This window comes from Vanacampus margaritifer, chromosome 12 (genome assembly GCF_051991255.1).
Source record: "Vanacampus margaritifer isolate UIUO_Vmar chromosome 12, RoL_Vmar_1.0, whole genome shotgun sequence".
Taxonomy (NCBI): Eukaryota; Metazoa; Chordata; class Actinopteri; order Syngnathiformes; family Syngnathidae; genus Vanacampus; species Vanacampus margaritifer.
In genome coordinates, this window is record NC_135443.1 from 22,422,299 (window position 1) to 22,439,445 (window position 17,147).

At 38.0% G+C, this 17,147-nt stretch overlaps 1 protein-coding gene across 1 annotated transcript; it reads right to left on the reverse strand.

Moving 5' to 3' along the window:
• Positions 1-345: 345 nt before the first annotated feature.
• On the reverse strand, positions 346-16,447 carry slc17a5 (solute carrier family 17 member 5). The gene is made up of 10 exons (XM_077582145.1): positions 16,266-16,447; positions 15,300-15,496; positions 13,493-13,726; positions 13,245-13,332; positions 12,858-12,944; positions 4,681-4,799; positions 3,452-3,613; positions 2,765-3,045; positions 2,595-2,685; positions 346-1,643 (listed from the first exon to the last, which is right to left on the reverse strand). Exons 1-10 carry the CDS (start codon positions 16,351-16,353, stop codon positions 1,512-1,514), a joined length of 1,479 nt encoding a protein of 492 aa, XP_077438271.1. The 5' UTR covers positions 16,354-16,447; the 3' UTR covers positions 346-1,511.
• Between the last annotated feature and the right edge of the window lie 700 nt (positions 16,448-17,147).

The following is a 17,147-nucleotide window of genomic DNA, read 5'->3' on the forward strand; positions in this document are numbered from 1 at the left end:
CTGAAGCTCAACTGAAACGCTCTGGAATTCATTGCATTGGTTGAATGTAGAATGTGAGAAATTCACAAGATGAAATGGCATTGTCATTCCAACCCCCAAAAGTAATTCCAAAAGAAAAAGAGACACATTTTTGTTACATTTTTCTCTTTCATGAAGAAATAAGATTGTTTTAAAAGCATTTTGACTCATTACATTATACTTTTGACTTTACTTGAATACATTACACCATTGACTTTGATTATTTTATAGTAATGACTTACGCTTAGTGTTATTACTCATCTTCTTTCCCCCCATAATCATGTTTGGTTTTCAAAGCAGCAGAAATAAGACAATATGCAGGCACAATTTTGCTATGATGATTAAATGTTTATCACACATTAATTAAGAACTCTCTCACATGTTTACATAAACAAACAGGGTGACAAATTATCTAATATCTTACTGTTTTTCATTAAACAAAATGTGAAGAACAAGAAACATTTGCACAACCCTCCGTTAAAATGATTAAATTTTTTTAATGCATAGACATTAATTCTCACATAAAGAAATATGACACTATTTAATGTTTGGGAATGTGACCGGGGTTAACGCTTCGTTAAGGCACAAGTACAAGACTTATCAAGAAGTGACATCTGGAAAAATGTGCAGTGGACCTTCTTGTCACTTGCAGTAACTTCTAATAGCTATAGCTTCTGTGTCTTTTGCATACTTTTAAAAACGCACACAATAAATAAAACATTAATTATGTGATCCCTTTCAATTCCATTATGCCACACCTGAGAATTGTAAAACACACAAAAAAGTTGCAGTTGCAGTGTCGCTCTGAAATAAAAATCAAGAAGTTCCCTTTGAGCAAGAAACAGATTTTGTCACTACAACAACAAAATCACCAGAACACGAAAATAAACTTAGGCGTCTGTGTGAAAGGCACAAGCTGATAAAGCCTGACTATTGTTGTGAAAAGGTATAGGGAAACAAGCTGGCGATTGGCGACCCCATTATGAGTGACCCATTTGGACCCCTGACCCTCATTTTGGGGAAACCCTCTAGAAATTAATATCCAATAGTTGATTAGCAACTTTCACGCAACCCTTCAAAAGCCGGCTTTATCTTTATCATTGTGTGAAAGGTACACATACCAATTTGAGGGGTGACGATAAACTCTAAAATTTACCAGCTCCATACAGTCTACCCCCTTATATTGCAGTCATTCAAGTGTGCGCCGGTACATCTCAGATTTTTATGCAATGTGGGTTTTAAAAAATATTTTTTCAGTAAACAGCCAAGTCCAGAATTTAGACTTAGTGTGTGTTAAAGTAGCACTTTTTTGAAGGTTTATAAGTACCATGACAATGCAAATCACGTATTTGACATTTCATATTACTGTATCTGGTAGCATGAAGCTAGCTTTGATTTTCAACTATGGCAGGTATGTCTGGAATGTATCTCCTATGATAAACGGGGTCCACTGTAAAACAAAAAATAATCTACTGTTAAATCTCCGGAACTCCTTAGTCTTGGGGGGTGTAGGAGACGGCCCAGGCCTGCACATTGCCTCGCCCGAAGATGCTGTAGAAGATGGTGCCAAAAATGTTGATGGCCGCAGCAATGTAGAAGACCGTCTGCCACTCTTCAATGGTGTTCTAACACAAAAACAAACCACATGGACTTAACTCTCTTTTTGCTTGCATTTGCATTTTTACAGTCAAAAACATTGAATGTCTAGCATTTTAGTTATGTATTCAAAAGATTCAAAGATACTTTTTTTTTGCATATTCGTCTTATTTTGATAGTTACAAAAATTTTGAAAAATGCTACATGTACATCCATTATCTTCCTTAGACATTTAAAATTAAATGTGCTTAATGGGCATCTGACAACTAATTTTAAGTCTTTTGACAGTCAAAAGTGCATTTAAAAAACAACACAAAGTCTTATTTTGGCAGTCAAAACAAACAAAAAAAGACAAAAAACTGCACACATCCGACAATAATTTGAAAGAAATTCTTAACACACACACACCAAATACCTTTTTTTTTAAAAAACATTTAGTCTGTCAAAACTCAATAAGACATTACATTTACATATCTAACGTCTTTAAATGTATTTTGAGTCAAATGCAAATCCCGACAACTTAAATTTAAAAATTATTTTGAGTTAAAATTCATCAAATCCTAATCTTATTGAAACCATTTTGACAGTCAAAACTCAATAATACTTTCCCATGTCGAATATCTTTCATTTATAAATTATTTTTTAGTCAGAACTCAATTTTAAAAAAATCTTAACGTGCATCCAAGGTCTTATTTTGAAACTATTTTGATGGTCAAACTTCAATAAGAGGACACTTTCACATAATCAGACATCCATCCATCCATTTTCTTAACCGCTTGTACTCACATTTTACATTATGAATATCCCAAATCTTATTTCAACATTGTCAAAACCATACAAAAAAGAAAATTTATATCTGATGGCTTATTTTGCTGTTATATTTAGCAATTTAAAAAGAAAAAACAAACATCAAGTCTTATTTTCAAAATGTTGTCAAAATGTTGTCAAATTCCCAAAACAAAATCAAGAACAAGTCTTACATTTACAGTCAGGCTTCTTGCAATGACTGGTCCCACCATGCCAGGAATGGTCGCGAAGGTGTTTGTGATGCCCAGCAAGATGCCCGCGTAACTGCCAGGACGACACCATCGGTGGGTGAATGGTACGTTATCGTCCACTTGCACAGGGGGGTACGACAAATGTTACTTACGAAGGAGCAATGTCCAGGTGGTTGATGTTGAAGCCTGACGCTGACACTCCGCCCAGCGAAGAGGAGATGGTGAGGAAAGTCAACGCAAGTGTGTAGTTGCATCCCGTGTAACCGGCCGCCACCAAGAAAACGGCCGGCCCGATCATACCCACGAGGGAGAAGGACTTGCGGACCGTGACGGTGGGGCAGCAACATGTTTCCCGCAGGTAGTCGGCCAGCTGACCGCTCAACACGGCCAACAGAGCGCAGCCCAGGTAAGGCAGAGCTGACAGAAAGCCGTTCTGATTTGAAGAGAAGAGCGGCATTTTCAAGTTAAGAAGAACATGTTTTTTGGTCATTACATCATCATATGCGAATATAGTGACAAACTAATTCCAGATCTACAAAGCCTCCACCAAGACCTTTAATTTGACATGCAACACAATGTGGTTTGTTATTAATTGACCTTTGATGAGAGAAAGGGATTGTTCACAAACATGTTTTTTTTTTTTGCATAACATCACCATACAGACTGAAGGGACATTGTCAAACTAATTACAATTCCAGAAAGCTCACTTCAAGACCTTTTATTTGACATATGACGCACACTCAGTGTGGTTTTCTGACAATTGATGGTTAACGCGTTCTTGAGCTTTTCGCTACAAAGGGTCGCTTCATCGAGCGCCAGAGTTTGGATAATGTCCTCACCTGCTGTATGCTGAAGCCAAGTATGTCGTTCATGTAGGTGGGCAGCAGGGTGAGGAGGGTGTAGAAGGTCCAGTTGTACGAGAAGTGAGCCACCACGATGGCCAGTAGCGGGCGCGACGTCACGATGGCTTGCCAGGGGATGTGTCCGCCTAGTGGCGAAAGCTGGGCCCAATCACAGCACATATAAAGAAAACAGAAACTGTGTTTATTTACATAATTAACAGTTTGTAAATTATGACTTGACGCGTCAGTTACATCCATTCATTATCCGAACACCTTATCCTCATGAGATTTAACTGTTTTAATGTTTTTAAAATTACATTATTACAAATTTAAAAATATTGTAATTTTTTTCGGTTACTTTTTTTCGACATAAATTTAAATACAAAAATTCTACACATTCGTTTATTTAATTTGAAATATTAGAATAAAAATGCCACTGGTCAACAAATTATGCTATGCTCATTTTAAATAATTTCATTCTGAACAGTGACACTTTTGTCAATTTTTACTCAAAAAAAAAATATATATAATTTTTTTTATAGACATCAGATCCCTCTTTCTTTTAAAGGCAAAAATATGATTTTTAATTAAACTTTTAAATGCTATGGTATCTTAAAAAATAAGACAGATGAATGTTTATATTTTTTTAAGTTTTGACTGAAAATAAGATGAGTTTTGAACAATATTTTAATTGAGTATTTCAAAACGAAATGTCATACTTTTTAACCTTCAAAACAAGTGAAGTGTTTTCAGTATTTTGAGTATTGACTGCAAATAGTTTCACAATAAGATGTTTTTTTTATAGTTTTTAATGTCAAAATAGTTTCAAAATAAGATATTGAACGATTAGCATAATTACCGATTATTTATTGTTAATCTTCAAAATAAGACATTGTATTTTAAATATATTTTTAATTGAATTAAATATTTTTTAATTGAATTTTGACTGTGAATAGATTCAAAATAACACTGATGTATTTTTTATTTTTTGTTGTTTTGACTGTCAAAATAAGATGATGAATATGTAACGTATTTTTTTAATTGAGTTTTGGATAACAAATGATGATGTAAGACATTTACAGGTAATTTTATTTAGTTTGTTTTGACTGCGATAACTGCCTGTTAGCTGTTTTGTGTCTAAGAAGGGCCTTTTGCATTTCAAGATGCGTGGTAATGCCGCCATCTAACTTGACTTTGACGCATGCAGGCACAGAACTGCGCGTCACCTCCTTCTTCAGTGACCCCATGATGTAGACTCTCTCCTGCTCCGAAATCCATGGATGAGTGTTTGGACTGTCGAAGGCCAGGAATGCCCACAGCACGAACCAAAACAGACCCACCACACCTTCACAAAATTAACAAAAGGGCTCCGTGTGAAAAGTACAAACAGGAAACTGGGAATGGCAACTTGCATATTTTCAGGCGTGGCAGGTGTTATGTATTGACCTTTTGCACGTGACGTCACAGCCCCCATGGGAACGTCCCCTCTGGGACGCTGGACGGCAAGAGCCACTTGCCTGTATTGTAACCATTGAATCTCGTACAGCGTAAAGTCCTTTATCTAATCGATTATTTTTTTAAAATTGTCATATCTTGCTGTGCGGTCGGTTGTACAGACAGACAAAGGAGTAAACCAAAAGTTGCTTTTTATCACATACCTACTAATGAAGACGACTGACGTCGATTGATAGCAGCAATCAACAGAAAAGACTGGCAGCCCACAAAGTATTCACAAATTTACAGCGATCATTTTTTGCGAGGTTAGTAGATAAATGTTGGAATTAGTAGATAAACGTTCATACATTTTACTGGTAAACGTACATCTAACAAATATTGTAACAGAGGTACTGTTTCCCATAATGAGACAAAATAGGCAGGAGGGTAAAAGGACTACGATGGTCGTTGATAAGCTATATATCGATGGCCAACTATTCCGGAACCCCAACTCCAATCCCTGGCTGTTCTAATTGGCATTGGTGGAACTGAACTTTGTTTGATTATTAGATGTTTACATATATATGTGGTTATAAAACCTAAAATATGAATACTTATTATGTATAGGCTATATTACAAATATAATATTAATACCTAACTAAATCTAAAATATATTTAAACAAAAAATCTTGCTTAGGTTACCATTTACTGGTGTATTGTTACATGTTTAATCCCCCGCCAATTTCCTTCACATCCACCGCCCTGCCCGTTTTTTTTTCACTGTTGTATTCACTTACACGTCACTTCTCATTTCACACAAATCACATAAACCACCTAACTACTTTGATTCCATCCTATAACATGCCAATATTAACAAGTAGCATATACCGATATATACACAGGACTGAGTTTATATTGTTTGTATGCATAAATTAGTTCTGGTCTCCTGGAATGTGTGTGGCGCTCGCTCACAGACAAAAAGAATAAACATTTTTAGAACATCTCTTAAAATTAACTCTTTCACTGCCACTGACGTTAAAAGACGTCAAGTAAAAACCTACGGAGGGCTGCCAATGACGTTAAATGACGTCATCCAATTTTATTTTATTTTTCTTTTGAAACGTGTGCGGGCAAGCCTTCCGGAGCTGTGGTGAAAGTTTCAAGGAGGTCTGTTGTGCCTAATGACTATTTTTGGCCCCTAGAGGGCAGCGATGACTCTTTTGACAAGATCGGGTGGGCGTCAGTAGAGGCGGAGCTAGAGCGTCGAGCAGGAGATGAGAATGGAAGACAAAGGAAAAATGGCGACCGGTTGCGAGCAGCTCACGCCCCAGCCGTTTTTTTCAAAGATCAAAAGCATCGACCAACGATAAAGAGCACATTGATGACGACGATGATCATCATCGATGATGATGATGATGATGATGGTGACTCTGTGGTTGGAAAGCATTGATGCGGCAGTAGGAGACGTGGGGGGGAGCTAGATGGAGGAGGAGGAAACGGACAAGGCGCCCGTTTGCAAGCAGCTCTACACTTACAAGACGAAAGGCATCGACCAACGCTAAAAGAGCACATTGATGACGACGATGATCATCATCGATGATGATGATGATGGTGAATCCAAGGTTGACGGCGAAGTTGCAAGCGTTGACACGGCGGCTATGACGACGTCATAAACGCGGAGCACAACCGATCACGCTCAGGCGGACGTTCGATCGGACGACGGAGAGTGCCCCGAGTCCAATGCATATTCATCGGAGGAGTGTGTACAGTCTGCTACTTGCTATTTATTCCCCGGAAAAAAAGGCCGTCAAGAAAGTGTAACGTTTGCACGCGAAACGCACAAAGCGAAAGTGAAACTAATCTGTTGTGCGAGTCCTGCTGCGTCTCCTTGCACGCAGGGGAGCGTTATAAAAAGAAAAACTGTATTTGAAACATCCACATAATTGTAAGTAGTACCACAGTTGTACACATTTGTAAATAGTTAGCGAAATTGTTTTGTCAAATTGTTACACTGTTGAATGGAAATAAACGTATTTTGCAAACTAAAAACACTTTTTCATTGTTGGTGAAAGCGTTTTACAGAAGTAAAGCACTATTTAGGTGTTTGTGGCATCATTCATGGACAAAAAGAAGTGTAGAATTCACTAGAGTGCATGAAATAACATCGTTTCACAAAAAGCTTGTTTTCTCCGCTTTTTGTTTCAAAACAGAGAATTTCGGTGAAAGTAACCATTTTCTATTTTTGATTACTGAAGAACGGAATAAGGTAGAAACAAACTTTCTGATGAAAGATGAGAGTCCAATCTTTCATTTGGTAGTATGTGTGTTTCCATCGTCAAACACAACATTTTCTGTGGACCTTGAAAGATCAGTCAAAATGCTTAAATCGGCTGGCACTGGGGACAACCCGTTTCTGAAAACGTCTGGCAGTGAAAGAGTTAAAAGCAGATATTTGTCTCCTACAAGAAACCCACCTACAAAAAAAGAAAAATTACTTATTGACAAGAATTTTAGTCAAGTGTACTCTGCCCCTTATGACAGTAGAAAAAGAGGAGTCTGTATACTCATACATAAGAATTTATTCTTTACTCTAAATAATACAGTAACAGACCCAGAGGGCCGATACATTATTATTCAGGTGACTATATTGAATAAAATATATACATTTGGTAATTTATATGCCCCTAATAATGATGATCCGACCTTTTACCATGATTTTTTCTCTCAGCTGTTTGATTTAGCAGTGAACTCTACTATTATTATTGGAGGAGACTTCAACTTAAATCCATGAATAGATCGCTCTAATAATACATGTATAAGGCGATTACAATCTACTAAAGTAATAGGGGAATATATGGATGATTTTGGCCTCGGCGACAGCTGGTGACTTAAAAACCCAACTAAGAAGGAATTTACCTTCTTTTCCACTGTGCACCGGTCTTTTTCAAGAATTAATTTTTTTCTTACAAATAATTCTATTGCTGATAAAATTGTTACAAAAATACATCCTATTATTATTAGCGACCATGCACCAGTCTCCCTTACCCTACAAGTTGATTATACCTTTAAACCACCCCCGACATGGTGTTTAAACATCTCACTGCTAAATTACACAGACTTTGACAAAATTATAAGAAGAGAGTGGGCAGACTTTGGGGAAATAAATGACTCTCCAGACTTATCTCCATATTAGAGGTAAAACTATATCATATTCATCTTATAAAAAGAAACAGGATCAAAAATTAGAAAAAGACTTGGAAGATAAAATTAAACCACTGACGGACGAATACGCAATAAACCCAAATAACCAAATATGGACTGACTTACAAAATAAAAAAAATACAGTTAGACAATATGTTATCTAAAAAGACACAGAGTTTATAATATAACAATTGAGATACAACGACTTTGAATATAATAACAAATCAGATAAATTTCTTGCAAACCAACTTCAACGCAATCGGGAAAAATCTCTTATAACGGCTATTAAAGGGACAACTGGTGAATGCACACAATCACCAAAATAAATTAATCACATTTTTTTTTATAACTTTGTCACTAACCCTGAGCATATTGAGGCATTCCTCAGTAGCTTAAATATACCTCAGTTATCTGCTGAATATATGAATAAACGAGCTGTACAGTGCTCTAGATAGTATGCCTAATGGCAGAGCACCTGGCCCAGATAGTTATCCGGCGATGTTTTTTAAGCACTTTTGGTTAATGCTCGCTCCATTATTCTTAAGAGTAGTAACAGAAATTAAAACTAATGGTTACATACGTCCACACATGAACACAGCAGCAATTAAACTTTTATTAAAGCCAGAAAAAGACCCCACCCTTCCATCAAGTTACCGTCCGATTTCACTAATTAACACTGATATTAAAATTATTGCTAAGGCCTTCGCATCTAGACTAGAAACATTAATCTCGACAATCATTTATAGCGACCAAACAGGTTTTATTAAATGTCGTCATTCTACTAATAATATTAGGAGGCTTTTTAACCTTATTAGCATGTCACAGCGGCATGATAAAAAGGCAGTTATTGTATCGTTGGATGCAGAAAAAGCCTTCGACAAAGTTAACTGGTCCTTCCTCTTTGCTGTTTTAAATAAATTTGGCTTTGGTAAGTCATTTATTCACTGGGTGTCAGTATGATATGATTCTCCTAAAGCTAGTTACTACTAATGGGATTACTGTATATCTCAGAGTTTTACTCTACATCGAGGCACAAAACATGGATGCCTACTGTCCCCTTTATTATTTGCAATATTTATTGAGCCGCTTGCATTAGCTATACGCCAGGAAAGAAGGATTCAAGCAATTCACTCCGCGGTAAGAGAACACAAAATTAATCTATATGCCGATTATATTTTACTTTATTTTGAAAAAAACTGGTATCACGTTAGGGGAAGTATTTAACTTAATAACTAAATTCTCACATTTATCAGATTATTCTATTAACTGGACAAAATCAACACTTCTACCTATTACAGAAAATTCATGGAACCCTGCAAGCCAGGACCCACACTACTCATTTCCTATAGGTAATTTAAAATACTTAGGAATAAAAATCGCACCTAAATTAACTGATTTAATTCATTTAAACTTTACGCCACTTCTGGATAGCATTTACAGTAACTTGGAGCGCTGGAATAATCGTCCCATTTCTCTAATAGGACGAATAGCCACCATTAAAATGAAAGTTTTACCCAAAATAAATGATTTTTTCTCAATGATTACATTCAAACCTACGTCTAACTGGTTTCAGTCGCTGGACGTTACAAAATTCTACTGGAATAAAAAAAAAAAGCAAGGATTATTCTAGCTACTCTTCAGAAAAGTAAATCCAAAGGAGGTCTAGAGGCACCAAATTTTATGCACTACTCTATAGCTAACCAGCTACGATATATCATTTTATGGGCACAACCCAACAAAGATACTAACTGTTGGCTGGAACTAGAAAAGATTGTAATAACCTTAGACTTTTAGATTTACTCTTTATTACAACATCGATTAAGCGACACAGTTGTTCTAAAAACCCAATGATTTCCGCCACCCTGACCGCCTGGTGAAAAGGCAATAGAAATTACAAAAGTCCAATTGGAGCCCTTGCGGGCTTTCTTCCATATGGAATAACCCCGGCTTTCAACTTAACAACCATCGTTTTATTTAGGTGTGTGGGACCAGAAAGGAATTGCTCATCTCCACCATCTTTTCTCAGATAATTTGTTTATATCATATACATCCTTGCTCCAAAAATACAAAATAAAAAAACTGATTTTTTATTTTTTTTACATTATCTGCAAGTTAAAAATATGATAAAGAAACAAATTCCAACACTTCGGGGTACGCTCCAACCGCCTGTTTTAGCTAAAGATTTTACAAAGCTTTCTCCGACCAAAAAAAAAAAACTCTCAAAAATATACAAGTTGCTTTCGTGTACAGACAGATGTATTTACCCATCTCGAAATGGGAGACAGACTTGTCTATAGCTCCGGAATTTGACTTTTGGATTCAAGTTTGTGAAAACGTATTTAAAATGACAAAACACACAAATTTACAACTTATCCAATATAAAATTATTCATAAAACATATATTACTGAATATATGATGAAGAAAATGGGACTCTCAGACTCCGACATTTGTCTCCAATGCTTACAAAACACTACAGACACTTATGTTCATGCTTTATGGTTATGTACTCCGGTTATGTATTTCTGGACTAAAGTCTTAGAAAAACTTTCCGCTATCTTGGACTGTAGGATACCTTTATCTCCAAACTTGTGTTTGCTAGGTGACCTAACAACAACTGACTTACCACGCAAACAATTTCAATCTACACTTGTAGCCCTTACTATCGCTAAAAAACCCAATTCTTGTTAACTGGAAAAATAAACAAAATCTGAATATCGACGACTGAATATCAATGGTCTAACCCAGACATGGGTAAACCCCGGCCCGCGGGCCAAATACGGCCCGTTATGCTTTTCAATCCGGCACGCCGAATTTATCCAATAAGGCTAGAAAAAAATTCTAAATCATTAATTTAATTTTGTCCCTGCAATGCCCGCGTTTAACCAATAGGTGGTGCCAGCTGCAGCGCCAGGATTTTTATTGTGGGTGGGCCTGAGGAAAAATGGGTGGGCCAGAGAAAATATGCAAAAAAAAAAATTCCCTTCACGTCCCTAATAGTGCTTTACCGCGGGTACCAAGGACAGCGATTAAGTTGCCGCTCTTAACACACACATATTATGGCGTTATTTCGCTTCTTTAATTACGAGGGCGCAGAAAATAAAAATCGCTGGCGCGGTCTCACGTAAAGTGAAGGACTGCTGTGAGTGACGGGTGCAGCTGGAGAACGCGCTCTCCAGCTGCAGCAGTACGAGCAGTGGATGACTGGTGTTGGGATCCACTTCCCTCAGACTCCTGTGCAGATTATGTTTTACACCAGAGTCACTGCTGTGTAACTTCTACACACCCGGAAAATATGATCACTGGGTCGGGGTCTCACTAATAAGCTCGTTTACGCACAGAAAGGGGACAGAAAGATACGCAGGGCACATTCATAACAACGTTTGCAATTTATTAAAATAAACGGGAGAATGGCAGTAAGCTTAACTCAAGATAACTGATTCATGAAATACAATTCTTCCTGGAATTGGACATTTACAGCAGGAGACAGCAGGGTTTTGTGTTGAACACAGCAATAATGTCCTGATAGTCCAGAGAATCGGTCAATTATTTTTTGAAAGAAAGCAGGGATAAAGAGTTCAGTCTATCAGTCAACATTGTGGCACTGTTGCGTGTTTTGATCCTTTTGACAGCTGAAGATAGTCTTTCTACATGTTGTCATGGGTGAGGTGAGGAGCGCGCATGCAGGGGACTGTTCATATTGGTGAATACATCCCCGGGGCGTGCGTCGAGCACTTCTATGAGCGTTTCCTCGTTGTTGAAAGTGATCATCTTTTTTCAATAAATCTTAATTCCTTTAACTTTACGCCTTGAATTGAAATCTATTAAAAATAGATGCAATCAACAGGTTTGACAGATCACAGTGTATGTGCTATTATAATCTATTTACATTTCTCCTCCCACTTTGCCAAATAGTGTGTAAATGCCGCATCTTGCATATTCATTGAGGCAAATGTACTACCTGGATTAGGGCTATTTTATAATAATCATCATAATAATAATACATTTCATTTAAAAACAGCACCTTTCAGAACACCCAAGGTCACTTTACAAAGCATAAAATGGGGGATTCCATCTTTGTGCTTGGAGCTTTTCACTCTGAAGCCGGAGTCATATTCATGAAATGACTGCATAGATTGCCACTACGATAGTTTGTCCATGCTAGTAAACATAGTAACATAACATCATCACAGCGTTTCAATATAACGGACTATTTAAAAATAAGTCAGTTTGCATGGTAAACAAGTTTTACCTTTGCATTACGAGGTATATTGTCCCCCGGTGTGAGCGTCCCAGAGACTCAGCCAGCGACAAGCTTTTGAATCAGCCCCGGGTGTAAGGAGAAGAGATTGACTACATAATGATATAGGTTGTGCGCTGTGAATTACGGCAAAGTCGGCGATTTGAGTAAGGGGCTGTTTTCAAGCTAGCGATCTCCAACTTAAGTAAATATCGTGCTCTATGAGTCCCGACTAAATGTGCAACTTCGACTGACAGGCAAACTTCGGTTGAAGTAGTAGATTCCATGGCTCTATGGGCAATAATAACTTTTAATTTGTAAAATAGCAGTCGCTAAGTCACTAAGTCGCTTCAGGTCACGTCCACTTCCATTCAAAAATCATTTCCTTCCGCCGTCCGTCAAAGGGCAGTCACGTGATCACGTGACGTCGGTGCAAATGGTCAATAAGAGGCCCCTTTCACCCTGTTAAGCTGAGTTTGTGTGCTTAATGTGTCGAATCTGAGAGAGCATGACTGAGTCAGTGCTGTTACCAAAGATGTAGAAGATGTAGGTCCAGTCCAGGTAAAAGCAGATTTCACCTGACAGTGGGAGCGACACCACCGTCCCAATCTGGGCTCCTATCACACACACACACACACACACACACACACACACACACACACACACACACACACACACACACACACACACACACACACACACACACACACACACACACACACACACACACACACACACACACACACACACACACACACACACACACACACACACACACACACACACACACACACACACACACACACACACACACACACACACACACACACACACACACACACACACACACACACACACACACGAAGGTTTAATGACAACATGCTGACATGCCAGGTTGATAGGCTTGTTGGTCTCACCGATATAGGAGATGGTGAGAAGACGGCTCCTCTCCAGGGGCGGGGCCCACACTGCCCACATGCTGTACATGGCAGGAAAGGTCACGCCCTAAAAAAGGTGCATAAACACACATTCAGTTATCCACAAAATATATTCCGATTCGTACTGTTGGGGATGAAAAAGTGCATGGATACCTCGAGAGACAAAAAAGTAGACTTGTACTTACTACCTACTGTATTGTATTGTTATCTAGAATAAACTGACATACCTCCCCGACGCCTTCCAGGACCCTGACGGCGATGAGGTAGCTGCCGCCCAAGTCTGCCGCATAGGGGGTGAGCAGTGTGAATACCACCGTCCCCAGGATGCCCAAACCCATCAGCCACTTGGGCCTCAAGCGGCGCGCCAGGTACCCTCCGGGAATCTGGGTCAAGATGTAACCGTAGAAGAACGAGCCCAGGATCCAACCTTGCATCTCAGAGTCCCAGTTGTACACACTGGCCTGTGATGACAGGGATTTTATATATATATAAAGAAATAAAATAAAGTTGCAGTTTTTTTGGCATCTTAGGACAGGAGGTAAAATTATATTTTCTCAAATATAATATATTTTTTAATTAGAAATATGAAATCTAAATTATTATAATGAAAATTGCATTTTTTTTAAATAGTAATTTTCTATCTTCCCCAAAAAAAATTTACAATAAGGTACTATTTTCTGATATGACAATATTCTTGCTTGAATATAATTTTACTTGAACCTAATTTTAAAAAGAACAATTGTGCCACCTGGTGGCCAATATTTTGTGTTCAAGCAGTTGATTGGAATAGGTGCACCTTGCTTGTTAGGAGAAAATAAAAAAATTAATAAATGCAATTTTCTCTCATTACTTTTTTAGATTTGACAACCCAATACACAACTCATGCCTAAACGCAGCAAATGGAGCCATGGGAAGAAGAGACAAGGAACCTGAAGACATCTAAAAAGTAAGTCAAACAAATCTTTTGTGTCTGTGGGAATTTGTTGGCTTATAGGGTATATGCCACGGAGGAGGCGGGACTTCCGACTTCCGGGTTTCACACATCATCTTTGTTTCCGGTTACTGTTTGCAACGTATGGGCCGCGTCCCAGTACTTGCGCTTCCGCCCTTGTGCCCCTTGATTGCGCGTTCCCGCCGACGGGTGCGAGTGTGTCTGTCTCAGTTGTCCGAAGCATTTCAGAAAGCTGAGACGCCCTGCGAGCTCATCGGTGGGGGTGCGAGTGTTGGAACGCGGCCAGCAGCAACAAACGGCACTGATGTGTGAAACCCGGAAGTCAAAAGTCCGTGGCATCTACACCATAGTTGTTCAATATGGAAAATCTTGTTGGCCTTTGTGGCTAGAAAAGCAAAGGCTGGCATTTGTTTTTGACTTGAACAAGATGTCAATTTAGTTTTTTTTTAAAGTTTAGTTTATGAATAATTACAATTTGGTTTAGAAAGCTGTATTTATGATAGAAAAAGTAGTACAGTAAGAGGATTAATCTTCCAAGATATGTTATTTTTCAATACATGAAATGGTGTTTTTAAACGATGAATTCAGTTTTGTTTTTTGCAAGAAAAAGTAGCAAGTCTACGTGGATGAAATATTTGTTCCAGAATAAAGTTATCATTTTGGGAGAATTTAAAAAAGTTTATTTTTATGAAATCATATTTTAGACAAGAATATGGTTGCATTTTGATGGGGGAAAAGTGTGTGGGATTTATGGAAATATTTTTTTAAATAAATTATCTTTCAAGAGAATTTTTCTGAATTAAAAAGTAGTTGCCTCAGGAGAATATTTTTTTTTTTCTGAGAATAAGCTTGTGTATAGGAAAAAAATAAAGGAAAAAAGTAGTAACCTTACTAGAACAAAATCATATGAGTCATATTTTGTATTATTTTTTAGAAACTTTTTAATACCATGTTTATGGTAATCTCAGAGGATTTTTTAAATAAAAAGTAGGAATCTCACAATCATAAAATTATTTAAAAAAAAATATTTATACGATACTTTTTTTAGGTTCCAGATCTTTAATAGAAAGAAAAACACTCACAGTGTGATTGTGTTTGGGCCGGGCCGGGCTGGGGTGGGCGGGACACACGGAGCTGCTGTGGTTGTCTTGCGCTTGGTGGGTGGTGTTGAGCATGTCCACCATGGCCACGCTCAGGTTGACTCGTAGGGCATAAACTACGAAGAAGCCAAAAGAGGACAACAGGGCCAGGCAGTAGCGCGCCGAGCAGCATGCTGGAGCTGCAGGACAAAAAAAAAAAACACCCTACCAAATTGCTGCATCTAAACTGGAACACAAAACTCCACCCAGTGAGGCATGTGTTACTCCTCTTCTCTTGAGACTTGAGTTTCCTAGTTAACATTGATGTGTTATTGGACGTAGTAGACATCCCATAATAGCAGGATCCCTGAATAGTTTATTTTTGTGTCAAATGCTAAATGGACAAAATTAGGCCTGTGATTTATAACCACTGAATATCTAATTGTTTTAAAAGCGGGGGGAAAGCGGAAATTCTAGAAATATTATATTTATTTAAATTTTAAAAATAGTAATAACCTTATAAGAAAAACACTTAAAAAAATAACATTTTACACCAACTAAAAAAATAAGTTGTAAGCTTTTGCACTACAAAGTTGTCTTTTTTTCCCAGTAAAATGGTAATAATTTTAGGAGAATAGTTTTTTCTCCTTTTCGAAATAGTTAGTGCAGCATTGAGTGGCCAGTCAGTTGTGCATGTTTACTCCTCTTGGTTCTGTTGTCCACCATATGTTTACGTCCAAATGTGCAGAATCAACAGACGGCGTAAAAAAAAGGGGGGGGGGGATTCCAACTCGTGACTAGGTCGCAAAGTGTAAGACCAAAGTTAAGACTAAATGGGGAAAAAATCAACAACAACTAAAATGTTATTTGTTATTAGACGTGTAACAAAACCCTATAAGGAGGAAATGTTAGTGGACAGGCTCCGAGTTTCGGAGTCTTGTCGCCAGCCGGCGCCCGTGGTTCTCTTACCCGGATGGATGTTGTCCTTGCGTTCACGGTGAAGAAGCGGTTTCTGCTGCTGCTCCTTGCAGTCCATATCCGAGCCGCGCGACTCCATCTCGATCACTTTCCAGCAGACATGACGACCGACGAGCTAACGAACCTAATAAGCCACAAAAGCTAACTACCACCACAAGCAGGAAGTCGATGAAGACAAATGGGGACTTAGGCCCGCCCATTTATATGACGTAATATGTGCCGTTCAAAAGCACAATGAATTCGTTTTTTTTTTATTTGTATTTATTTATCCATCCATCCATTCATTTTCTTAACCGCTTTTCCTCACAAGGGTCGCGGGGGGCGCTGGAGCCTATCCAAGCTGGCTTCGGGCAGTAGGCGGGGTACACCCTGAACTGGTTGCCAGGCAATTGTATTTAAAAATGTATTTATTTAATCTGTTATTTTTCTTGCGTTGCATTGATGCTCTAGTAATGTGAATGTTCATGAGTCAAGTTTCAGGCGTTGCTTGTTCCTTTAAAAAAAAATCAATAAACAAACCAGTCAATAACCGTATCAAATACTACACAATAAAAAAAAATCTACAGTTTCACGATTTCTTGGTTATGTTAAAGTGTTCTTTTTACAAAACCGAAACTGCATCCCATCCATTCATTTTCTTAACCACTTGTCCTCACAAGGGTCGCGGGAGTTGCTGGAGCCTATCCCAGCTGGCTTCGGGCAGTAGGCGGGGTATACTGCAGCTATGACTTATTTTATGGCTGCCCCAAATCTTTGGGTGGAAAAGTAATAATTTTACATGAATGAATCATACTGGAGGGAAAGAACATTACACAAACATTAAGCGTGTTTTTTTAAAAAAAAAAAAAAAAATCCTCTTATTTTTTTTATGTA